Source organism: Malus sylvestris, chromosome 6, assembly GCF_916048215.2.
Source record: "Malus sylvestris chromosome 6, drMalSylv7.2, whole genome shotgun sequence".
NCBI classification, from domain to species: Eukaryota; Viridiplantae; Streptophyta; class Magnoliopsida; order Rosales; family Rosaceae; genus Malus; species Malus sylvestris.
Genome location: NC_062265.1, coordinates 5879326 through 5906143, shown reverse-complemented (window position 1 = coordinate 5906143; position 26818 = coordinate 5879326). Strand labels below are relative to the sequence as shown.

Here is a 26818-nt window from a genome sequence, read left to right as displayed (position 1 = left end):
CACAACAGTCCCCAATTATTTAGGTCCCTTAAGGCTTCACCATACACCTCAAAACTTTCACCTGGGCGGGATTATCCATAAACACCTTCGCCCTAGCCTTTTAAAATATTGGCTAACATGAACGAATATATGTAGGTATTCTATTCTTCTTTTTCTTTTTCAAATGCTTGTTTATCTGTGAAAAAAGAAACGAAACGTCGGGCCTATATCTATAATTTGGTGTGATAAGCATTGGGTGGTTTTGTTTTGAACAGTGTGGAGAAAACCCCACAAACAAGCTGGCTAGGGTTGTGTTAGGATTGTGTTTGGTCTATGTGTGTTAGACGACACCGCATTTTTGTGGATAAAAAATATCTCAGGAATTATAAGTTGTCTTGGCTAGCAGGTGGCCTTTTACCACAGCGGTGGACAAGAATGATGCTCTTGCATGATGGCGGAGGTTCGAACTGTGTTAGTGGCAAATTAATTTCTAACTTAACAGCAATATCCCTCGGCTAAAAAAAAACGAAGAAAGGTTTTCTTGGCTGGGAATGGCATTAGCAATTGAGCATGTGGTTAACAAAGTCTTGGCTGCTTTCACTTGTCTTGGATTTTATGTCTTTCCATTAAGCCCTCAACTCTGGAGTATTCAAACTTAATCGCTTTAACGACTCCACATTTTTTATTGTTTTTGGGAAAGTTTTGGCCGCTCACGTACGCCTCCCTCTCATAATTGCATTGTCTGTACTCATCACGCGATTGGTAGATGTGAAAAGGAGGCGTATACGGCCATTCCCATCCTAAGTCGCACCACCGGCAACCCCGTGATGAGAAGATGTCCCATTCCAGGATTTTTGGCTTTTTTCGACCAATGCCGCGTTTGCATGGATGATAGATGGGAGTCGTATATCTATTTGTGTACATATATCCTAGTTCCCACCTGTGTTTCAAATTAACCAAAATAATGGAGGTGGATTGTCTCCCCTCCCATTTCCATACTCTTTCCATCAATTCCTGTTTTATATGGTCACGGTTAAGTCAAGTCAACATTTTATATTCTTATTACTTTTTTTTATATTATTTTTATAAAAAAATAATATAAAATGTTGATGTAGCTTAACCGTGACCACACAAACAGGAGGGGATGAGAAAAGTATCGAAATGGGAGAGCAGACAATCCACCTCCCAAAATAACCTCTACATGTTGCGTGTGTTTTCATAGACCGACTGAAGTTTTAATGAGAAATATTTACTTTATTGGCTATTAATAATAATATCTGCAATGCTCCAAACTTGAGGTAGCAAATTAACTTATTGGATTGTTAATAGGTACTCGTTAAGACCTGTTTAATTTGATATACTATAATATAGATGTGAGATCGGAAGTGGTGGTGATGGTGTAAGATGAAATCAAACTAAATGAATCTGGAGACATTCCAAATATAAGTATTATGACTGGAGTGTTCTACCGACATCAACAAAAAAAATTTGCCTTTCGGAATACATGAGCCAAGGTCTAGAAAGTAATATGATGTCCTCAATAATAGTTTTGAATCGCTAAGGCGCTCTGCACTTGGTCCAAAATAGAAAACATGAGTTGGAATCTTGAAGATCTTTATGTTGATTTTTTTTTTTTTGTTTTTTGTTTTTGTTTTTCTTTTCAAAGTGACGATTTGTGCGGGCATGTACTTAACAAGTCTACCATAAGTATTCTTGTGGAGGTTATGAAAACCTTATCTCTTCGACGTTCTCACTTCTCATATCCGATTCACCTTTGTCTCAATTCATGAGGAGCAGGCCCGGCCCAGGCGCAGTGCAACAGGGGCAATTGTCCAGGGCCCAAAGTTGAATGGGGCACCCAAAAAACAAAATCCAAATAATTAGGTATAAAAAAAAATTTGTCCAAAGCCCAAAATAAAGGTTGTAGGCGATAACTTGTCCAGGTTTTGGGAATTAAAAATCAATATAACATAAAGGGTATCTGAAGGGGACAAGTCGTCCAGGTTTTGGGCATGGAGGAGAGGCATAAGATTCAAGTTTTTCAAAGGGAGCTCCTCTCTGCTTGGAGCTTGTCACCCAACTGCCTAAGCCCAAGGTACTACGGAGAACACAAACCCTTCTTAAATTTCAGCTTAATTTTTGTGTTCTAAGTCGGAAGCTTCGTTTCTTTTGCTTGAATTGTTCTGGTTTCTGTTTTCAAAATTAGGGTTTTTTTGTAGCTATTGAGAGGTGCAAGCAGCAGATTTCAGATGTAACCGCAAATTACCTGCATGGACAATCTAAGTGTTCTGAGCAGACTTCAAGTGAGGGGCATGTTTTTGAGGAATTCATTCCATTAACATGGATTTCATACAACTCCAGATGCACCACTCGAAGAGGTATAAAAAAAAGACTCCACCTTCATCAATTTTAGTAAATTTTGTGACTGCCCTTTTGTTTGGTTGCTTATAAAATTTGAGGTGAAGAAGTGGAAAGTATTGATTTTTAGGTGTAGGGTAATGGCAGGAGGAGCAAGTTAAAGGCTATAGTGATGGAGATGAAGAGAAATGGGGTGCTTTTCAGCCTTTCCAAAGGAAAAAAAAAGCATTGGAAAGACAAATTGACCGGTGGCTAAAGAACCTTCTTCGGCTCCGGCTACTAGTTCCACCACGGACACCGTGAGTGGAGACAGTGGTGGGAACAACAAGAACAAAGAGAAAGATGGACAGGGAGACGAAGGCGAAACTGGTCACCGGAGTTGCACCGCCGGTTCTTGCATGCTCTTCTCTTCAACAACTTGGCGGTTCACATGGTATGCAGTTGAGATTAATTTAGTGGGATATGTTATTTTATATGATTGGATGAATATGTGATTGGATTGGGATGTATTGGATGTGTTTAATGCGTTCTGCGTATATGTGATTTTTCCATCTGTTTTTAATCATAATTTGGTTGATGTGAAAATTTTTGCACATACATGATAGAAATTGGAAGGCATTTTGCATGCTACTAGTGATGATTTTTTTTACACATACATGTAATTAACCTCGCAAAATATTTATTTTAAACATATGTTTCTGTACTAAAAAGGGCACATTTTGGACTTTCGTACTGGGCACCAAAAAACTCAGGACCGGCCCTGATGAGGAGAACCCCAACAAATTACAAGGAAACTGAAATCCAAAAGGGACTTGTTAACTAATAGGCAATTGGTTGAAAATTCACAACCAAGTGTAAACAATGAGCAGAAAGAAAAAAAAAGGGGGGACAATTTTTCCCATATATTGGGGTTTCTCTTTACTGAAAAATGGACTAGCTCGTGACTTTGTTACGGCCGTCCATTCTTTCGGGAACTAGAAAGACTTAGAGGCATTTCAACCTCTTCCTACCTATCATCTTTAGAGTTTCTAACTCTTACAGAAACACTTTCTATTATTTGAAACCGCTTTTAGCCTCTCTCCCTTGAGTGTCACATGCAACATATTTAGTGTAACTTCGAAAAAAAAAAAACATATATAGTGTAGAAACACTAAGCCTTATAAGCTACAGAACTTTATTTTTTTTGTCACAGGACTTGAAAATAGTCGAATAATTAAAATGCCGACTTGAAAAGAAACAAACACAAAAAGATCTGTCATGCCTTAGTCGGGAATCATGCAACAAATTAACTTGCAATAAAAAACCAAAACTAAAAGAAGGGAGCCTTACATATGGAGATAAAAATATACACAATATTTTGAGTAACTACTAGTTTTTATACATTTCAAGAAGAGTAAAAACATAAAAATACCTAAAGTCCAACCAAAAAACATGAAAACAATTTTTTAAAATACTAGTCATACCCCTAATAATAATTCTATTTGTTAACATAGCCCAACTTACACAAAGAAATTAATATGCTCCATCAACTCAATCCCTCATTGACCATTTTTTATGGATCACTTTCGAAACAATGTATAGAATCAGTTTGTATCCTTTATTATTAGAATCAGTCTAACCCCTCATTGATCTTTTTTGGCAAAATTAATTTCAAGCACATGTATTGAATCAGGGTTTAGTACGCAGTTGAAATCTTCTCATGGTTTGGTCATAGCTTCCTGAAAAATTGAGCTCTAGTTAGATAAGTGAAGTACAAGAATACCAAAGATACATTATGTTAATAATTTTGATAAGGGAATTGTTATTAACACACTAAAAATCTCATTTTGCACTCCAAGCTTTCTATAATAGAAAAAAAAAAACATTTGTGAAGAGTGTAAAATGAGATTTTTGAAGTGCTACTAACAATTCCCTTTTGCTAAATCGCAAACCAACTAAAATTCATCTTCAATACTTAAGAAGCTTGGTCTTGAGAATCAACTTTTACACGAAATCAAGCTCTAATCGCATCGATGATTTACCAGAAAGCTGATTTGAGATGGAAAGTCTCTAACTAGTTTTTTGATAAATCATCGAACAACAAGAATTCACCTCCAACTGTCCAAAAATAAAAAGGATTTTGGTTTATATCAAATCTGAAATACATAAAAACGATATATGTAAGTAGTCCAAAAATATCAGTAATATTTACCATGAAAGATACATTTGAAATTTAATCAGAATCTACTAATTAAGCTAACCTAATTAATAATAATCTACTATATATATTACCATAATTTAAGAAGGTCAATAATTATTATAATAGTGTTCGATATATGAAACTTAATACGCTGACTAAAGAATTAAGCAAGTGACATTTTACCATAGTGGTGAAAAGGTGTTGAGTCTTTACATGACGGCGTGGGTTCAAACCCCGTCGATGACTAACCTAATATCTAATCTAACAAAATCTATTGTTTGATCAAAAAAAAAAATTAAAGAATTAATGTTTCAACAACAACAACAACAAAGCCTTTTCCCACTAAGTGGGGTCGGCTATATGAATCCTAGAACGCCATTGCGCTCGGTTTTGTGTCATGTCCTCCGTTAGATCCAAGTACTCTAAGTCTTTTCTTAGAGTCTCTTCCAAAGTTTTCCTAGGTCTTCCTCTACCCCTTCGGCCCTGAACCTCTGTCCCGTAGTCACATCTTCGAACCGGAGCGTCAGTCGGCCTTCTTTGCCCATGTCCAAATCACCAGAGCCGATTTTCTCTCATCTTTCCTACAATTTCGGCTACTCCTACTGTACCTCGGATATCCTCATTCCCAATCTTATCCTTTCTCGTGTGCCCACACATCCCACGAAGCATCCTCATCTCCGCTACACCCATTTTGTGTACGTGTTGATGCTTCACCACCCAACATTCTCTGCCATACAACATCGCTGGCCTTATTGCCGTCCTATAAAATTTTCCCTTGAGCTTCAGTGGCCTACGACGGTCACACAACACGCCGGATGCACTCTTTCCATCCAGCTCGTATTCTATGGTTGAGATCTCCATCTAATTCTCCGTTCTCTTGCAAGATAGATCATAGGTAACGAAAACGGTCGCTTTTTGTGATCTTCGCTAGATTGCTCCGGTCATTAGTGTGGATAAGTATATAAATGGATAGAGATAGGAAAGCAAACACAAGATGTACGTGGTTCACCCAGATTGGCTACGTCCACGGAATAGAAGAGTTCTCATTAATTGTGAAGGGTTTACACAAGTACATAGGTTCAAGCTCTCCTTTAGTGAGTACGAGTGAATGATTTAGTACAAATGACATTAGGAAATATTGTGGGAGAATGATCTCGTAATCACGAAACTTCTAAGTATCGGAGTGTGGTGTCGTCTTGACTTGCCTTATCTGTCTCATAGGTAGATGTGGCATCTTCTCTGGAAGTACTCTTCCTCCATCCAAGGGTGGTATCTTTAACTGGTGGAGATGCACAAGGTAATGTATCAATTTCACTTGAAGCTTACTTGTAGTTTCAGGCTTGGTCAAGCGCGATACAAACCATGTAGTAGGAGTCCCCCAAGTCGCCGAGCTAGGGGGTCTGCTGAAAGAGGTGACAGACAAGGTAAGCAATCAGAGCTCCGACTGATTGTTCACCTTCTCCCCATCTTGCAGCAGCATGAAGGATAAAGAGAAGAAAAATGAGAAGAGATGATATGAGATACTTTTGCTTTTGAAGAAGTAACTTTCCACAGGCTTATTCTTGAACTGAGCTGGAGGGTTTTCTGGTTTCCTCCAGAGTATAAGGCCGACTGAAGAATTTGAGGGTCAAAACAAGTCCATCAAATCTAGAGTACGTTCCACCCTGCTGATATGGGATACTTTTGCTTTTGACAGAGTAATGGATGTATCGGCACGTGTGCTGTTACGCTTGTCTCCACATGCTTCCTTGTATCCTTCGCACTTGCCCTATCTGTTCCTCAAGCAGATGCGGAATCTTCCCTGGAAACATAAGATGTTGAAGATGAGTACTCGAGAGCAATGCCAGGTAAGTAATCAGGTAAGGGGTTCCAGGCAGTCAGTTCCTGGCTGGAAGCTTGATTCCAAGTGCTGACTGATTGCTCTCTTTCTCCTTGTCTTGCAGGTAAAAACAAGGCCAAAAGAAAAAACAGGGAAAAAGCATGATATGGGATACTCTTGCTTTTAACCCTGATGATATGAGATATTCTTGCTCTAGTATAGCTTGTTTGCAGAGGTATTATCGGGGGGAAAGAAAGCTGAATATTTCGAAAGGCTTGGTTGGGAGTGCCCTCTCAGATATGATGAAGGGTTGAGCATTTTTGCAGGTCTGCCTGTCCGTTGGGGATGGAGGTCGACATATATAGGAGTCTCCCTAACAACAAGTAGTAATGCTATTCCTTTACCCTGCTTGGTCATAGCACGGTAGTGGGAGCTGCCAGTTTCACATGTTTTAACTCTGTCAGAGCACTTTGAAAAAGTGGTCTGTGGTATCTGGCTCTCGAGATTCGGAGAACGATGCCTCTTCGATTTTTGAGAAAGCAATCATGTTGGGGGTCTGACTCTCGAGATTCGGAGAGCAGTGTCTCTTCGATTTTTGAGGAAGTAATCATGTTGGGAGTCTGGCTCTCGAGATTCGGAGGGCGGTGCCTCTTCGATTTTGGAGCAAGCAATCTTGTTGGGAGTGTTGTCTCGAATGTGAGTAAAGGTTGGACATGTTTGCTAGTCTACCTTGCCACGAAGCACAAAGGTTGACACATAGGGACTTTCCAATTATCCAGCAATGGTACTGTTCCTTTACCCTCTCTTCGATTTTGAGAAAGTAGTCATGTTGGGAGTCTAGCTCTCGAGATTCGGAGGACGGTGCCTCTTCGATTTTGGAGCAAGCAATCTTGTTGGGACTGTTTTCTCGAATGTGAGTAAAGGTTGGGCATGTTTGCTAGTCTACCTTGCCACGAAGCACAGAGGTTGACACACAGGGACTTTCCAATTATCCAGCAGTGGTACTGTTCCTTTACCCTTGTGGGTAATAATACGGTAGCTAGACCTTCAAAATTTATGTGTCTAAACTTTGTTAGTGCTGTTTCTTTGCTATTCTTTTACCTTTCTTGGTCAGAGCGATGTAGTGGGAGTTGCAAGCTTCACGTGCTCAACTTTGGCAGAGAACTTTGGCAAAGTGATCTGTGGTACCCATGAGTTATTGTTGCGTGTGGGAAGTGGGTGATTGAACAGTAAGATTCATGTGCTTTCTACTTCACCAGAAGTCTTCGACAGAATGCCCATAATTTCTGCAAAGCTGAGTGTGCGTGTGACAGGTGCTGACAAGGCTAGAAAAGTAGGTGCCTCTTTGATTTCTGAGATCGGCCCTCGTGGTCTCTGAGCAGCCCAGCTTTTGAGAAAGCGAGCGCCTCTTCGATTGATTCGGAGAACGGTGCCTCACCGATTTTTGAGAAAGCAATCATGCTGGGGGTCTGGCTCTCGAGATTCGGGGAGCAGTGTCTCTTCGATTTTTGAGAAAGTAATCATGTTGGGAGAGTGGCTCTCGAGATTCGGAGGGTGGTGCCTCTTCGATTTTGGAGCAAGCAATCTTGTTGGGAGTGTTTTCTCGAATGTGAGTAAAGGTTGGGCATGTTTGCTAGTCTACCTTGCCACGAAGCACAGAGGTTGACACACAGGGACTTTCCAATTATCCAGCAATGGTACTGTTCCTTTACCCTCTCTTCGATTTTTAAGAAAGTAGTCATGTTGGGAGTCTGGCTCTTTAGATTCGGAGGACGGTGCCTCTTCGATTTTGGAGCAAGCAATCTTATTGGGAGTGTTTTCTCGAATGTGAGTAAAGGTTGGGCATGTTTGCTAGTCTACCTTGCCACGAAGCTCAGAGGTTGACATACATGGACTTTCCAATTATCCAGCAGTGGTACTGTTCCTTTACCCTTGTGGGTAATAATATGGTAGCTAGACCTTCAAAATTTATGGGTCTAAACTTTGTTAGTGCTGTTTCTTTGCTATTCTTTTACCCTTCTTGGTCAGAGCGATGTAGTGGGAGCTGCAAGCTTCACGTGCTCAACTTTGGCAGAGAACTTTGGCAAAGTTATCTGTGGTACCCATGAGCTATTGTTGCGTGTGGGAAGTGGGTGATTGAACAGTAAGATTCATGTGTTTTCTACTTCCCCAGAAGTCTTTGACAGAATGCCCATAATTTCCGCAAAGCTGAGTGTGCGTGTGACAGGTGCTGACAAGGCTGGAAAAGTAGGTGCCTCTTCGATTTCTGAGATCGGCCCTCGTGGTCTCTAGGGAGCCCAGCTTTTGAGAAAGCGAGCGCCTCTTCGATTTCTGAGATCGGCCTTCGTGGTCTTTGAGCAGCCCAACTTTTGAGAAAGCAAACGGCTCTTCGATTTCTGAGATCAACCCTCGTGATCTCTAAGCAGCCCAACTTTTGAGAAAGCAAACGCCTCTTCGATTTCTGAGCAGGCGCCTCTTTGATTTCTGAAGCTCCGTCGAGTGCAGATTTTTATAGGGGCTGGCATTAAGTTCCAAAGCACACTTGAATCTCCACCAGTAGAAGCTTCATTCTTGCACTTCTAAGATCTTGATTTGTCCGACCTCTTCTCTCTTCAACACCTTTGAAAATGTCTGGCCCCTCCGACCGTCGTTTTGACTTGAACCTTGTTGAAGAGGCAGCCCCGCCTTCTCCAGACAACATATGGCACCCATCCTTCGTCTCCCCAACTGGTCCTCTTACCGTTGGGGATTCCGTGATGAAGAATGATATGACCGCTGCGGTGGTGGCCAGGAACCTTCTCACTCCCAAAGATAACAAACTACTTTCCAAACGGTCTGATGAGTTAGCTGTTAAGGATTCGCTGGCTCTCAGTGTTCAGTGTGCAGATTCTGTGTCTAATATGGCACAACGCCTATTTGCTCGAACCCGCCAAGTTGAATCATTGGCGGCTGAAGTGATGAGTCTCAAACAGGAGATTAGAGGGCTCAAGCATGAGAATAAACAGTTGCACCGGCTCGCACATGACTATGCTACAAACATGAAGAGGAAGCTTGACCAGATGAAGGAAACTGATGGTCAGGTTTTACTTGATCATCAGAGATTTGTGGGTTTGTTCCAAAGGCATTTATTGCCTTCGTCTTCTGGGGCTATACCGCGTAATGAAGCTCCAAATGATCAACCTCTGATGCCTCCTCCTTCTAGGGTTCTGTCCAGTACTGAGGCTCCAAATGATCCCCCTCCGGTGCCTTCTCTTTCTGGGGCTCTACCGACTGCTGAGACTTCTCCTAAGCAACCTTTGTGAAGGCTCCCTCTTGTGTGTTTATTTTGACTCATGTATATGTACATATTTGTAGCTTATCGGGGATATCAATAAATAAGCTTTCCTTCATTTCAACGTATTGTGTTAAATACACCAAAGCCTTCTTCGCTAAGTTCTTTGAATTTTCTTTTGTTGAAGCTTGTATGTTGAAGCTTTCTGAGTGGAGCATGTAGGTTGGGGTAGTGTTCCCTTAATTTCCCGAGTGAGGAAAACTTCTTGGTTGGAGACTTGGAAAATCCAAGTCACTGAGTGGGATCGGCTATATGAATCTTAGAACGCCATTGTGCTCGATCCTGTGTCATGTCCTTCGTTAGATCCAAGTACTCTAAGTCTTTTCTTAGAGTTTCTTCCAAAGTTTTCCTAGGTCTTCCTCTACCCCTTCGGCCCTGAACCTCTGTCCCATAGTCGCATCTTCTAATCGGAGCGTCAGTAGGCCTTCTTTGCAGGCCTACTGACGCTCCGATTAGAAGATGCGACTATGGGACAGAGGTTCAGAGCCGAAGGGGTAGAGGAAGACCTAGGAAAACTTTGGAAGAGACTCTAAGAAAAGACTTAGAGTACTTGGATCTAACGAAGGACATGACACAGGATCGAGCACAATGGCGTTCTAAGATTCATAAAGAGAAAAAAATTTGGGAATGAAAAATGCATGCATAGTGGATCTTGATATGTTAAAAAGACCTAACTAGTACCAAATATAATCATTCTTAATGTGGTCAATCCTTAACTTCAATTAGTATGCATATATGTGGATATCAGTCAAGTTTGATAACAAATATATATGCTAGGTTATAATTTATTTATTTTTAACAAACATTCCTTATTACCTACACACTAAGGAAGAGATGAATAAATTTTTTGGGCCCAGAAGGCTAGAGCGAATTGGCTCCAACTTGGTGATAAAAATACAGAATTCTTTCAAACTATGGCTAATATTATACGAAAAAGGAATGACATTTCTAGGATTAGAGATAATTCTGGTATATGGTGGACAAAAGGTGAGGGAATGGAGCAGGTGTTTGTGCAGGATTTTAAACTGCGTTTTACTGGCCGTCCCTGTAGCAATAGGTCTTTGAACACAAGTTTTACAGATATCATTGAACCATGTATAAGCGATGATCAGAATGCTACCCTCTGTGGTGGCTTTCATGCTGCTTTCTTCCAAAATGTTGGAAGGTTGTTGGACCTTCGGTAATCGATTTGGTCAGGGACTTCTTCACCAGTGGGTCAAGTCTCAAGCTTATTAATCATACGAATATTGCTTTGATCCCTAAGGTTGATAATCCGGAAACGGTCTCAAACTTTAGACCAATTAATCTTTGTAATGTCACGTACAAGATAATTATCAAGATTATGGTTAATCGATTGAAACCATTTCTTAACACTTGTAATTCTTATAACCAAGGAGCTTTTGCTCCTAACAGATCCATACAGGACAATATTCTTATAGCTCATGAGATTTTGTCCAATTTTAAACGCATGAAGGGTAGAACTGGAGCTATGGCTGTTAAGCTAGAATTGGAGAAAGCTTACGATATGCTAAGTTGGGATTATATTAGAGAGGTCCTCGTTAAATTTGGCTTCCCAATTGTTAATGACAATGCCAAAATGGAGCTGAGAATTCATAAATTCATTAATACAATCAAAGATATTTGCCCGTTGTGCAATAACAAACCCAGAGAACCAGAATCATTTATTTATTCATTGTGTCTGTGAAAATCTACGCAATTGTAAATTAAATTTGTAAATATGTGATAACAATTTTATAAAAAAAATTAGAGTAAAATAAAAGAAAATATTTTTTAGAGACTTTTGGTTATTTTTCTTTCAAAAGATGCTACTTGAGGATTGAAACACACATTGAATACACCTGACCTGTGAATATCTAGTAGTGGCCGCAGAGTTGGAGGTAAACTATAGCCGGTCGTTGATTTACCAAAAAAATTAGTTACTGAGTTGGCATCTCGATTTAACTTTTCGATAAATAAACGGTTGGATTAGAGCTTAACTCCATAAAACTTTGACTACCAAGTTGCCTTCACAATGAAGGTGTGCATTCTAGTTGAAGCAGCCAGTAGGTTTCCACCATATATTTCATCCGATTTAAAAGACTGATCACTGATCACACCCCACAAAAGCTTGTGATGGAACAAAATAATGAAACAAATAATGGGCTAACAAAACAGTGTAGTACGTAGGATTGATGAATAATGCTAGTTATACGCAAGCGGCCCTGATGGAGAGGAATGTTATCCTTGCACCACGGTGTGAGTTTGAATAACGCTAGTTGTACTATTGTAAAACCACATTACACGACAGGTCTAAATTGATAGTTTATTCTCCCACATTCGTTTTTGTATAGAGAGAGAATTGCTCATTCACTTGAAAAATAAGCAGAGAAAAAAGGGTAAGGCCAGAGCCCAGACCTGCATATAAGTATAAATTTTTCATTTGACTTGCCAGAATCCAATCGCAGTCACACGATATTTGGTTCCCAGGCGATGATTCTAATTACCACAATGAAATTACACACACAATCTGTTGATCTATAATTAGCACCTTGAGCAAAACATCAACAATGGTGATACAAATTGCATCCAACGCTATACGAGAGACGATATGTTATACAGCAAGCATTGTAAAAGGACGGAATTTTGTATGCATGATAGAGCCCTTAGAGCCCTTTTCTAACCAGCAAAATTTGGAAAAGGCCTTTACAATATAAACTCACATTTCAGTTCTCTTTTAGTGATTCCAATAGAGGCCGAGGATCGTTAATAACCCTCATAGGTTTCCAGCCAGATTCTTCCTTGGTTTGCCTTAGAGCCACAAGGTGAAGTGCGTCGCTTTGGACTTGATAAATGTGACACGCCCAGGGGTAAGAATCTGGAGCAGACCAAACCTTTTGCCCTTCGAATTCTGCCTCTTCAGCAAGTGATTCAGCCACACAATATGCTATATCAAGTTCTGGCTCAATAAAACTAGGCACAGCAATGCATCCGGGAGACACATATCCTTCTGGAGCCCGAGGATGCCAAATTGATACCTGTGCTGCATAGTCCTCCCGGCAGTTCCTCCATACCTGCATATGTACGTATGGAGGTTATCAATATATGAACAAAGGAAGGTTATCAATATATGAACGAAGGACAAAAATTGCAAACTTAACCATGAGCTAGATCAAGATTAGAAGGTTTAAAAGCAGTTTGAAAATGAGTGAATGGTTTATGATGACAATTCCAATATCCCCTACTTTCATTCCAATCGTTATTATGTAATAAAAATGAAACGCTCTTGACTATTCCACATGTGATCTGCCTGTTATATATGAAAAGAAAACATACAACTTTCCCCTGAATCCTGATGATGATTAAGTTGATCATCAATATCTACAATTTGTATGAAGGAACAAGAAAACACTGAGCTTCAACAATTCGTCTCCATTTTTCAGGAGCTTATTGAGAGACATGCCATTAAGGCAAACCACAGATGTAACAAAAAAAAAGATGCGACCTAAAAAGTTCTATTAATCCTCATAGACTAACTTAACTAGGATATAAGTCTACTGGTGATTATAACTTCTTACCAAGTCATAACCAACTGGAAGTGCAAACAATCTGTCAATCTTGCAATAAACAGCAGCAACGTTTGGAGGATGGCTGCCAATGTGAGCAATATCACCAATTGAGACATAGCTGAAAATATAAAAACCACTCATCAATTTTCAAAATGACAACGAGCAAGTTAGTAGCATCTCGTAGTGAAATGCATAATTTCAGGAGACTGAAATGTTGAACTAATAAGAGAATTGAAGCACGGTTCTACTTTCATTAGTATATGGGGTATAAAAAAATATTTTCATCTTAGCAGAAACACTTGAGACATGTTTTTCTTTTCTGTAAATCACATTATATAAAAGGCTAAAGAGAACCATATATGGCCATTTTCGTTGTTTCTCAACTTTTTCTCCCTTGATTGGGGGAGAATAGGATGGAGCCCTAAGGGTAGGGCATTAAACCAGCGATATACCATAAGCTTTAGCTCAGCTAGAGAAACGTCTAGGAACAGCACTTTTCAACATGCCAGTGGGTCCCTTTAGGTTGAGCAAGAATGTGACAGTGCTTCTGCAACTTAATGAAGTTCAATAACAAATAGCCTTTAAAAGTATCCTAGCTAATCATGTCTTGGTAGAAATTTGCGGTTTTTTTTTACAGTAAATGTCAACATTGCAGATAAATATTTTAGGAAAAAAAGAAAAAGAAACAGCGCCTCTTACTGATGCAACAGAGCATTCACGTGAATTTATAGGCTCTTTGATTGATACATAGAAAGATGCATTTGAAGTCGGAGACCAAAATATAAAATGCAATGAACATTAATGTTTTCAAGAAAAATAGAAAGTAGAAAATCGATCATAATTACCCGTCAGGACAGATGGGTCTCCAAATGCTACATATTACATCATCTTCGGGAACCTAAATATATAAAACAGTTATTCATCTGAGACTACAAAACCATAAGCTGCCAAATCTTGACCAGATAACAAGAAAGTACTAAAAATGGAAACAAGGTAACGTGAACAATAAATCACCTGTTTTCTGCACAACGTGCATCGACTTCTGGATTCTTGTTCGCTGCTCCAAATCTTAGAAAAGTTGATATTGTGTTTAACAAATCTATCATTCAATGCAGAATTGTATGATGGAAGCTCTCTCAGCCTAGTAATTGCCTTGTTCTGTATACAGTGCTCTCTCCCATCAGCTTCAGACCAGGAAAAATACACATGTCGCTGCCTTGATGGAACCTGAGAATGGTGAATCCTATTAGAATTATGTATATGTTACCTTTTAGAAGAACTAATCTTCATGTACAGTATTAACCTTCAGCATTAGGCTTTTCATGTCCGACTGATATGCTTTCCACATCTTACGTACTATGGAACAGATCCTAACAGCTTGGGGTTCATTTCCCGGAACTTCTTCAACAATGCACTTTATCACCCGAACAAAATTTTCTGATCTCCTAAAATTTTTAAGGTGGAGGATCAAGTGAGATGGTTGATTGCAGCCTGCTTTTGCCAACTCCACAGCCATGAGCTCTTCCCAAGGTACATCCCACATGATCTTGCAAGGTTTCTTATCCATTTTATCTGGAGCCAAACACTAGGAAGCAAAGAAAAAAGATTGAATGTCAAGCTTTAAAAAAACATTGGGCACAGTACAGCTATTGCAAGACCACTTGACTAACCTGAAGCAGCATGACTCGCTTATTCGTCACTAAAACAATCCGTCGGTAAGGCACAACATAATGATCTTCATAATAGTCAGACAAAGCAAACTTTGATGGCTCCTTGAATATTTCAGTACAACCAAAGTGCCGATGTGCTTCTGCAAGGTATAAAATCATCTGCCAAAAAGAAACAAAGAAAGTAAAAAATAAATAAATAAGACTTATACATTAAGATAATAGCGACGACTTTTTGGTGTGAGGAATGTGACAGTGTCAAACAAAATTACCCCTAGCCTCACAAACATTTGTAGTAGAAGGCTAATAAATAACATATACTTTTGATTCGTATTTGATATGTGTATGTCAAGAATCTCAGCATTGTGCCAATTGAAATGAAGACTTAAAATCACAAAACTGAATCTTTTACCATCCCCTTATGCATCCTGTATCCTACTCACTCACACTTCCAGGAAAACCAAAGCAAATAGTTTATTTGATCCTGAATTTAAGTAAAAATTTACCTGCCCAACAGCTTCTCTCTCACAATATTCTCTAAGCACAGCATCAGCATGGATTGCTCGGGGATTTCTAATTCTCTGGAAGGTTGTCTTGCTATTGAAAACCTCTAAACATTTGGAACAACTTGCTCCAATTCCATCAACAGTCAATGACAAGAAGTCCAATGCCCCACTGACTGGTTGCACTATCACTCCTAGACAAGCACGCCCAAGCCCATGAATTAGTCCTAAAACACCATCTTGTCTTGCGCTCTCTACAGGCTTATTCACCACTCCAGATACCCCAAAGGCAACACCTTGCACAAGTGCTTCTGTACCTTGCATAATTCCATCACCCACCCCAGTTACTCTCCTTGACGTCACCTGAAACCATTTCAAAAACAGCCTTTCGTCAAAACATTGCATTACTAATTTTTATTTCTTGGTTAATATGGAAACCTTACCTGCTTCGAACGCAGTTGCTGAAATTGTCCATCAGTTGACAGCTCAGCAAACCCTTTACTAAGAGAAGCCAATGTTGAACTTGTCATACCAAGTACATCGACTGAAAATATCAAATGTAAAGGATTATGGATCAGATCTCTCCAAATACGGTGACCAATGGCAGAAACAATGGAACTTTTCCGCATGAATCTGTCTTTGTGCATCACCCTTCTCAAATGCACCTGCAGCAACGACATATTACTGTGATGACTATAGCCTCATCTCAATATTATGATGGATTGGAAATATGTTCTGTAGTTTACATATGAAGACTATTTATAAGTTTGAGAGACTGGAGAGCAAAATCATAGCATCTGAATAGAGAACCACCCATCAAAATAAAACGAATAGTGATACTATTTTGCAGATAAAACATATTTAAACATCCAGACAAGGTATGGGGCTCACCTGAATCTTGAATGCACTTCCGACAGCTGATAGTATGGGGCTCCACACTCCTAGAACCCCATGAGGTCTTTGGGCTGGTGCTGTTTCCAATGACACCTTCAGCCTAACTTCTGAAACATCTATTTGGCTGAAAAGAAAGGAAAGAAAAACAGAAAAAAGAGAGTTAAGGAAATAGAACTATTATCCCAAAATCAAGTTACAAATTTAATCCTGATAGTTCACAACTCATATTTCCCTAACAGTGGACACTTGCAAAGTTTGCAGGCCTTCTGCAACGTCCCACACATACAACTCCAAAATACCGCCACTAATTCAAATATTTGGGTGATAATATTACGGGAACATGAGGGGAGAGAGAGAGAGAGAGAAAGAGCACCCAACGGGTAAGGGGGATGGAATTTGTAAGGTATCAATGTTTACTTATATCTTTTCTAAATTATAAAACTTCTATGTAAGTCTCATATGGCTAATATTAAAAGAAAGGAAACAGAATAAATGCTATTGCAGATAACATATGAACCATATTTGATTAATGAAAAGAAGGCCAAATGCCTTAGAATATGAGCTTAACCGCCAAATAAGGACAAAGCAGTGGTGGTCAATTTTTCCCCCTTTACAATTTCTTTTTTGTTTGGTGAAGGAAAAACAGCTCTCTTCAGCGCTCATAACTATATTGGTGCAAATCCAATGAATTGCAGTTTTCTGCACACAAGCAGAAGTTGTGATACTTACTCAATGCGTATTTCCGGATCAACTACTGTGACACTAGGACTTTTAGGCAAACGATCTAACTGTAGATTATTGTAGAAATCCACCAAAGCCCAAACTATCGGTTCGTGAATATTAAGCCTCCAACTCTTATCGGTTACCTATCATGTCATCACAAATTTTGATCAGAGCTTAGGTACTTCTCACTGTTACGACTGATAACATACATTTTAGGCATCATGTAAAAAGGCTTTACCCGTATACAAACATAAGGGTACACCTGGACGCCGTCACTATTATCATTGCGCATTGTAATAGTCGTTTTGAACACTGGATAATGCATGTCAGAGTTCATTTCTGGAGCCAACAGAACTGGCATCACTGTTAGAGGGAGCTGGTTGTCCAACTGCAGATGACCCAGTATGAGCTTGAACCTAGCAGAGAGACACAAATGTTAAGTGTAATTGTAAAGCATCTTATTTAATAAGAAAAGCTACATTGGAGTGAGGATGGATCTGAAAACACGGAGTTAGAATGAATGTGATTCAATAGTAAACATTTGACACAGATAACGAATCACATATTCAGAGAGTTTTGTAAGGTCAAACTACAGTGTTTAGCTTAAAGAACTTGGGTTCTGAGTCTCCTGACAGAAAATTAAGAAGCAACAGTTGCTTTCACAGGCCAGAATTTAGTCTACAATAACTTTATTGAATATAAACCCTAGAACTTGGTTTGCAGGAAATTTGAATGAAAACTTATTTTAGGTCTTTTAATTCAAACTTCCATACTCACAACACCACCTTTACAGCTATAATTCACCAAATATTCAGTGGTTTTACTTCTATTTAATAGTCATGACAATACCAAACTGGTCCTCGATTTATACATACTAAAAATAGGCAATTCATACAATTATTTTTAGGCATGCAAGTGAAACAATTCTTTTAAACTGCTTCATAGTTCTAGTATGTTTTAACGGTTTCGTAAGTGAGGTGAATACAAATCACTAGTCCTCATTAATTAATGTCATTAATAGCTCAATGCATAAGATAAATGAGTGATAAGAATAGTTGAAAGTTCAGAACTTCACATAACATTACAGCTGAAAGACATCCTTAAGAAAATGATATAGGAGTATACGAAGGTTCTTCTCTTACCTGGTTGTTGTACCACCATCATAACCGGTCGAATATGATACGAAGACTCTCTCAAAATAAAAGTAGGAGACCTCTTTTGGTCTATGGTCAACAATAGAGATCCCTACAATTCCAAACTCAATTATAAGCTCAACAGGCGAGGCACTATTACTTTGAATGGTGTTTTGCATTTGAGAATGCCTCCAATTTCCAGCAATTTGCAAATCCAAACTTGTCCCAGAAGTTGTGGTGTCTGTGAACCTAGCTACCTTGATATCACCAACTTCCATAACATAAAATTGTAATTCAAGTCCCTCATCTTCATAACATATCCCGGTCCTTTCCAAATCAAGTTCCCAAGGCCCAATTGTAGCACTGTCAACCTTTGCTTCCATGATTTTTTGGCCATAAGGGTCTTCCCAAGAAAAATTTGTAGTTGAAAGAGGCCCTAGGCGAATCCAGGCATCCTCACCGATAGCAGACTGGCGAATTCTAATTGTTTTACTGACTGTTCTGTTCTCAATTCTGCTCAAATGAAGCTTTAAAAGGTTAAGTTACCTCTCTTTCTCTTTCTCTCACACACACACATATATATATATGTGTGTGTATATATATACACACAATCACACAACACAATCACACACACGACCCTTTTCTTAAAAGAGATGCCCTTTTGCTATTGACTAAAACAGATCTCAAGTGGGCCCAACCATCACCGCTAAAAATTCAACGAAATCGCAAATCATTTAGCCATCTAACTACAACACAACAAATAAACTAGCACAATGTGTCTGATAACACTACGACATTTCATTGTGATAATCAAATAGTGTAACAATTTTCGACTTATATGAGTTTTTGCAAGGGCTTATCCCCGAGCGGGGATCGAAAAACTAAACTTCGGATCACTTGATCACACTGTGGAGTGCAGAGTGATCCTTAAAACTTAAGAATGGGGCGGTGAATAGGTGTGTGTACATCAATGTGCATGTATGCATGTCAACCTCCTTAAGAGGGATCACCATAGTTAAATGGTTGAAAGGGATCATTGGGAGGTCAATAATTTGAATAGTCCAGTTTCTAAATCACTAAAGGAAATCAGCCAAATCCTAAATCGTTTGACCATTTGGCGATCTTTTCGGTCATATTTCATTGATCGATAGCCTTCTAGCCAACATTTTGACAATACCCATACATGTCTGTTCCTTAATACATACCGTACATCCTGCAAAGAGAATGTATATGTATGCAACTATGCACATATATAGGGTTAGGATCCGGGGATATATATAATACACACCATACTTCTAACCCATATATATGTATATATATATATATATATATATATATATATATATACAGATTGCTTAAGGGAAGGGATCCCCATTTTTTGAAAAAAATGGGGATTAGGTGTAGGGCCCACTCCACATCGAATTTTAACGATCCGAACCGTCTATTTTGTTAGTCTCGATTCATAGATCATCCTTGCAAAAATTCAATTCAATCCGAAACCGTTTGCCTATTTAATTATCAAGATCAAATTTTATTTTTTCTTATATAACAAAGTATTCGTTCATTTCCTTGAACCCAATTAGATGTCTTAAACATTTCCGATTTAGCTAATATTTTGCAAGGATGATCTATGAATCGAGACTAACAAAATAGACGGTTCGGATCGTTGAAATTCGATGTGGAGTGGGCCCCACACCTAATCCCCATTTTTTTCAAAAAATGGGGATCCCTTTTCTTAAGCAATCTGTATATATATATATATAAGATTTATCAGCACATAACCAAAACATGAGAATATAAATGTATGCATATATATAGGGTTAGGATCCATAATACACACCATACATCCTAGCCCATATACAATATTTACCAGCACATGATGCAAGTACCTGATGGGACCACTGGTTGATCCGAGGCAGAATACAACGGTGAATCGTGAACCTTCTTCATAGCCCCGAATCTCTGTTCTTAAAAATGTCCGAGTACCATCATGCTTCCTCAAAACAAGGGAAATGGTGTCCTCCTTTACAATTTGAACAGGGAATGACCAGTCGGTATTTTCTAGTCGAACCTAACAATGGAACCAAAAGAAAGAAATAAATTTTTCAGAATGCATAAAATGAAAGCTCGGACATTCATCTATGTAAACCGAAACAAAAAACGTCCAGCATGATTCCTAAAGAAAAGGTTCTAGTTCGGGCAGGATACGACCAAACGAAGCCTAAATTAATCTATCTGGCTTTCATGTAGCTTTTGCTTCTCCAAATATGACATATTTTATACTATAATTCATAACTTTTATCACATAGGACATGTCAGGGACTCTGGGGTCACATGTCCCTGATTTTCCAAAACAACGGATACAAATACAAGGACCATTGGTACATATGTTTCTATAAAGATAATGATATTACAATATACACTCCACTAACCTGAAGTTTATCATGTCCTTCTGACTCACGATGTACAAATGAGACCGTTGCATCAGATGCTCGAAGGATCTTTGGTTCATCCTCACTGCATAACTTAATGGATATGTCCCGACCAAGTCTATTGGTAAAAGTCATATATGGTCGGACAGAAATTACCTGGAAAGAGGGAAAAAGGGTCAATAACCAATCTTAAGATTTATTAGAATCTCTAATAATTAAATTTACCTTTGTGGGAACAGACTGATATAGGCATGGTTTTGTTGTAATAAAAATCCGCATACAACTGCCTTCACCATCATGAGCATAGAGATCCAAAGACCCATCCTAAAAAAGAAGGAAAGAGAAAATCTCAACAGGATTTCTTGACCAATAATGGATCAATATAAAACTGACATAGACATCTACCGTGTCATCAAGGGGAGAAAGATCTTTGACAGGTCCAAATTCCTCATGTCCAGATTGATCAATGGACAACGCAAGGCCCAACAATTTAAATTTCAAAGACGAAGCAATTGTATGACCTTCATATATTTCCTCTTCAGTTATTTCCTCCAGGATAGTTTCATTGTCCTTTGTAGAACGAAATGGATTACCAACCTTTTGCATATGTTTCTTTCCTTTGATATCTAGAAGCCTAAGTTTGAGAGGGGGACACCGAGAAATTGAATACCAATAAGGAGCATACAGCCTAATGATCTTAGCTTGCAGTGGCCGTTCTTTGTCAGAATTCTGTTCAAGAACAATTTGAACAATCCTGCAGAAACAATTACCATGGAACTATCAGACTATAAAAGAAATGCACTTCAAGCAATGTAAAGGTTAAGATACACAATATAATTTATGATGCAGATTATTTGAAACCTTCCAGATATCGAACTTCTCAAACTTATAGTTTTCGGTGGAACTTCATGAGGATGGGAAAAAAGAACAGCTTCCTGCAAAAGAAATAAATGAAAGCGTGGGATTTTATTAAAAAAACATTATGCCAAAAATCGAATTATACAAAAGAAAAAAAAAAGGACTAGTTTGGTCTTAAAGCTCACATGTATAGGCAGCCACCCTCTTTGCGGAAGCAGTGAAAGGAACAAAGGGCTTCTTATGTCAGCACTATAAACATTGACACTTTTTCCTGAAAATAATACTCCTCTCGAGCAAACAAAAAAGTTGCCACTATCTTGCATCTCAAAAACAGAATATTCAGCTGCAAGTGGAAGAAAATTGGAGATAAATAGCGGGGACTTGATTACAAGAGTCCAATCCTGGATAGGATCAGAATGAATATCTTTGGCAATCTCTGTCGCTTGTACACTCATACAAAACCACAACTTATGAGAACTTGAAGAACTACCACTTATCTGAGTGCAATATAACAGTTCCTCGGACTCAGTGAGAGAAGACACACTTATCCCAGAGCATAATTTTGACTTACCAGAATCCTCTGTTTGTTCAGACCCATCCACCACTGAACTCCAAGAATACTCACTACTAATGCAGAGAGAGGGCCTCAAACACAATACGTACATTTCAGGTTGTGTTAACCCATATAGAGGAAGAGATACCGTATCTCCAGGTTTCAAAAGTCCAATAGATATTTCCTGATGTGTATCATTTTGTTTTCTATTCCTGATCCATCTCCTTTGCCTTGCACAGTTTGCAGATCTTAATGGATCAAATGACTCGGGCCATTTTAAACTCTCAACATCTGGAGCATAAACCCAACCATCAGCAGTGTGAACAGATTCTATATCCAAATGCCAATCATCAACCCATTCCCAGCCCAGTGGTAACTCAACTGCCGGAACTCCCTGCATTACTGACAGTAATCAGAAACAATCTAAGAGCTCCAGAATTAGTATTCAAACCTGTCTAATAAAAAAATTAAAAAATTAAAAATAAAAAGCTTAATCATCCCCTAAATTAAAATACAGCCAATAGTCACAAACATTTGTTACTTCTCATCCGAAAAAAAGAAACAAAAAGAAAGCTGAGCCTCAAAAAGGAAGACTCTCTGCACCGTCACCTTCACATCAGTCTGTGTCATACAAAGATGTGAGTGGGTTTCTTCTAGATTGGAGTGGCCTTGACCAAGAAAGTGTAGTTCACCGAGGATGTTTTTCGCAGAAGGCTAAACTTTGTAGATTTGTAGTTTTGGTTACTACTTGAGTAAATGTATAAAACAACAACCCAGTATACCATTCCACGGTACAGGGGTTTGTTTTCCAGGTGATCAGGTATCCTTAAGTTAGAGGTCTATGAGTGTAGCAGTACTGGGCTGTGTTGGAGCGTTAGGGTTTACTCCTGTTTATTTTGATATTTATGATGTGATTCAGTTAAAGTAGAACCTTGTTAATTTACTTTTCCGTCAGGCTCTGATGTTCAGATGTCAGCATGCCGATTTTGAGCGAATATCTACATTGGGGTGTGACACAAGATGGGGGAGGAGGTTTTACAAGTTTTATAAATAGTTACATCGCATTAATTTCTCTTTTTATAAATGTTCTCATATCGTCAGTCGTAACAAAAGAATAAAAGTGTACCCTTTAATCCATATAATGATATATTTAGGGACACTGTAGCTACCAATTTTGGATGAGAATATGTAATAAAAGTAATATACAACAAAACTATGAAAATCAACATGAACCATAAAGCTAATCATGTAAAGCTTCAGTCGGAGAGATTTAAATTCAAGGTTAAACCTACACAAGTAATCAACACATGCACATGCCAAGAACATCAACAAATATCTTTACCTGATGAGATCCTCCACTTTCAATGATATCTTGGCTTGGTTGAGCAATGTTGCCAATCCAACCAGTACCAGGGCTGTATTTTTCAGTTTCAAAGAACTCATCAGTCTGAAGTTTCTTAAATTGTATTTGACCTTCAAGGGTACTAGCCTTGTTTTTTAGAGTGGTATCTTCCATGGAAACTTTAGGTACAAGGCACAAATCAAGTTCAAAATCCGTACTGTTACGTACGGAAACAAGAGACCTAATATCCACATATCGATTGCCATCATTCACATGTACTTCACTAGCAACAACGTCATTCCCTAACCTCCAACAAGCAGCTGGTGCAGCATAATTTAACCTCACTGTAGTCCAAGGCCCTTCCCTGCTTGGACTGATCTGAATAAAACCAGATTTTCTGCCACTGTCATCGGTTTGACCACTTATCTCAGCTTCAGATGTCGGTGACAACAGCACTGAACATCTGATTTTGCCACACGACTTTTCACCATTATATCCCTGAATCACAACTCACGTAAATATTACAAGGTTGATCTACTTGTCAGTAAACTCTTGATAAATTTCTATCCCTAGAACAAGGTACATGTTCTGACATAAAACAGATACAATAAGAAAAAAAGATATTTCTAAAACATGAATGTGGCCTCTACCGTAGATTCTGTTTTGGATAATTCAACCCAGGTCCATTTGTTCACGCTATCATGTGGGTAAGAATTATCATGGACGATCCCCGCAATCCTCTTTAAAGGGGTTGAAAATAATCCAAGAGGGACCCCTAAAATCAAAAATGAAAAGTTAAACCCGTCTTGCCCAAAATTGATAGTTTGACAGACAAGAATGCGTAGTTCTTAAGTACAACAGAATTAAAAACAATTTAATGAGAGCAGAAAATTAATTTACTTCACAGAAAATACTTAATATATTTAGGTCAAAGTTGAAAAATAGCATGCATAACAGAGGAACTAAACAAAACAAACTATAGCATACATTTACACTTTTTAAATGAGGACAGTGAGTAGGATAGAGGTGGTGCAATGAAACCTGAAATACTATCTTTAGTTGCCATTTTTGTTATCATGATGACAATGAGAGTTTCAATACAATAGAGAAAAGGCATCCTATTAAATAACAAATCCAGGCGGTGACAGATCAAATAAAGAATAAACGAACTACCTTTTCCCAGTTCCGTCACAATTAATTGCACTGAGTAGTAGTCCTGCACAAATTTGGATGGAATGGCTTGAATGGGATAACCAAGAAGATTACTTATATGTTCATACAACATCCAAACAATGATATATGAAAATAAACAAAATGGTTTATACTGTTTTAATGAATTATATACATCTATAAGCAGGATTACTATCTATCATTTGAAATGTATGAAGCCAACATTCAGTAAGTGACAGATTAGAAAATTCACTTAGCATGTCCCAAAACTACATTTTAATTAAAAGATGTTACACAAATTTCATAGCACAGGAATAATTATCCATTAAATGTCCAGTAATCATCCTTTTGGTAGAAACGTAAAATCAAAGTTCAGTAATAACAGATGTGAAAATCAATGTGCAAAGACCTATCATACATGCAGAAGCAAAGCAGTTAATTAATTGGAAAAACGTGCTAAAAAGAAAAACATTCTACATACTGGATTGTCGACTTTAAAGAAAAAAATTTCATTCCACTTGACCAACTCAAGCTCTGAAGACAAGTGATCTGAGCTGCTTCCGCAAGTACGTGCACTTTGTTGATGGCTCAGTGATCCACTAGGGAGATTCGGGTCAGGACTAAGGCGAATTGCTACGGTATACTGGGGGGATGTTAACCCTCCAACCTGTGGAAACTGAAATTGCAGATAAATTTGAGTAGTCAAGATACGGAAACCCATGTCACTATCTAATACAAACACACACATAGCTAATTTCATGAAATTCATACATTTTTTATTATAAAATAAATAGAAGGAAGTGTAAGCAAATTTATTTGTTTATTCTGTAAGAAAGAAACTTTTTTATTACAACAAAGACAATAACTAACAATAAGCCAAAAAAACTGGTCAAGATATCCACTGGAAAAGAGAAGAACAAATGGAAGGAATCATAAGAAATTTATTTTTATGAGGAATGAGAGTATACCTGCCCGTCCACTATGATAAGGGTAACCATTGTTCTAACTTTACGGAAAAGTTTTCCTTGCAAGTGAGAGTCCAGCATATTCTTGGAAACAGGAACTTTCACGGGCCTCATATCCCCAGACGGCATCTTAATTATGGTTGCGAGTCCCCTTAATTCTGTAGCTCGAACAAAGATATCCTGACCAAGTTTGTTTTGTGGCATTATATTGTAGTTTCTCTTGTGATGTGCGTCAATAGCAGATCTTCCACCATCTGTTGGAGAGGATACTTCCTACTCGATGTCATGTTAAAAGAAAAAAAAAGGTGAACTGTAAGCAATAACCGTTATATGCTGACAGGAGAAAGGGTGTACAAGAAAAACTTCTTTTAGTGATGGAGGCAGCAGAAACTCACTCTTTTTCCATCATATTCGTGCACATGAATAAGACTGTTCCAGCTTGCATAAGCTTGAATAATCATATTAGCGTTAGATACAGAAACATTCAAGTTCAGATCCCTGGTACAGGTAAGGCGTAACTGGGAAGCTGTAGATGTAGCAGTAGGATCATATTGGTACCTGTATGTGGGCCAATATTAATAAATAACTACGGATGTTTCCAAAGTGAAATTTTAACCGAATATGAGCAGAATTGAGTTATAGGTGATGAGGAAAAGGAATACAAAGTTTCACCCCAAAAAAGATGGAAAATGAAGCCAGAAAGAAAAACACTAGATGAGATATAAGATCTATTCTTTAACCTTTCAACTAGTGGAAACTTCCTAAGCACCAAATCTAGAAACACTTTTGACTTTTCTATTTCTTCTCTACTCTACATTATCCATTAGATTAGATATAATTGCATTTCGATTATCATCACCTAAAGTACACAAATACCAAACACCTTCAACTAGCAGCAAGAATGGTACATTTTTGGCTCATTTCCATAACATCTTATGTTTTTGGCATAGAAGATTCCTGACGTTTTGCGTATCAAAGTCAGAAATTTTGTGTATCAAACTCATGTTTTCAAGAGGTTCTAAGTTTGATCTCCATTCCCAATTTCTTTGTTGGTTTTCGTGGTGCGCGGTGAGTCAGGTCCTGCACCTATATGTTTCTCTGTTTGTCCATATGTCTAGCTCTCCAGGCGCAGTACGGGCTCCTCGTGGGCGAGTGTATAAGCCTGACATACACAGTTGGACAGTTCACCACCAACTTAAGCTTTTGGAGAATGTAGATGAGCATTTTCCATGAAAGTTACTATTGAACTGACCATACTGTGATATCTGGTATAATTAGGGCGGGATACAAAGTCTTCAATGAATTATCCCTCACGAGTCATAACCCACAATCATTGACAGCATCAT

At 38.5% G+C, this 26818-nt stretch overlaps 1 protein-coding gene and 2 long non-coding RNA genes across 5 annotated transcripts in view; 1 reads left to right on the top strand and 2 right to left on the bottom strand.

The window, feature by feature from the left end:
• Positions 1 to 1779: 1779 nt before the first annotated feature.
• On the top strand, positions 1780 to 2922 carry LOC126627131 (uncharacterized). Of its 3 annotated transcripts, none has more exons than XR_007624914.1 (3): positions 1780 to 2074; positions 2199 to 2357; positions 2474 to 2922. It is a non-coding gene; the product is annotated as an uncharacterized LOC126627131 (long non-coding RNA). The 3 variants fall into 3 exon arrangements; XR_007624913.1 differs by having other exon boundaries at positions 2468 to 2922; XR_007624915.1 differs by having other exon boundaries at positions 2186 to 2357; positions 2468 to 2922.
• A 2362-nt stretch (positions 2923 to 5284) lies between these two features.
• On the bottom strand, positions 5285 to 8384 carry LOC126627132 (uncharacterized). Its single transcript, XR_007624916.1, has 2 exons — positions 8295 to 8384; positions 5285 to 7380 (listed from the first exon to the last, which is right to left on the bottom strand). It is a non-coding gene; the product is annotated as an uncharacterized LOC126627132 (long non-coding RNA).
• Positions 8385 to 12088: 3704 nt separating this feature from the next.
• The window catches only part of LOC126627126 (uncharacterized), a 43861-nt gene continuing 29131 nt past the window's right edge, over positions 12089 to 26818 (bottom strand). Inside the window, exons 41-64 of the mRNA XM_050296551.1 lie at positions 25868 to 26030; positions 25476 to 25745; positions 24989 to 25183; positions 24511 to 24553; positions 23988 to 24112; positions 23338 to 23835; positions 21628 to 22389; positions 21446 to 21519; positions 20990 to 21338; positions 20810 to 20908; positions 20585 to 20740; positions 20042 to 20223; positions 18162 to 18665; positions 17258 to 17435; positions 17026 to 17162; positions 16294 to 16420; positions 15846 to 16067; positions 15406 to 15765; positions 14903 to 15061; positions 14536 to 14817; positions 14247 to 14459; positions 14078 to 14130; positions 13242 to 13350; positions 12089 to 12737 (exon numbers count right to left, since the gene is read on the bottom strand). Coding sequence (XP_050152508.1) covers positions 12390 to 12737; positions 13242 to 13350; positions 14078 to 14130; positions 14247 to 14459; positions 14536 to 14817; positions 14903 to 15061; positions 15406 to 15765; positions 15846 to 16067; positions 16294 to 16420; positions 17026 to 17162; positions 17258 to 17435; positions 18162 to 18665; positions 20042 to 20223; positions 20585 to 20740; positions 20810 to 20908; positions 20990 to 21338; positions 21446 to 21519; positions 21628 to 22389; positions 23338 to 23835; positions 23988 to 24112; positions 24511 to 24553; positions 24989 to 25183; positions 25476 to 25745; positions 25868 to 26030 — 5608 coding nt within the window. The 3' untranslated portion in view covers positions 12089 to 12389. The remainder of the gene's footprint in view (positions 12738 to 13241; positions 13351 to 14077; positions 14131 to 14246; positions 14460 to 14535; positions 14818 to 14902; positions 15062 to 15405; positions 15766 to 15845; positions 16068 to 16293; positions 16421 to 17025; positions 17163 to 17257; positions 17436 to 18161; positions 18666 to 20041; positions 20224 to 20584; positions 20741 to 20809; positions 20909 to 20989; positions 21339 to 21445; positions 21520 to 21627; positions 22390 to 23337; positions 23836 to 23987; positions 24113 to 24510; positions 24554 to 24988; positions 25184 to 25475; positions 25746 to 25867; positions 26031 to 26818) is intronic.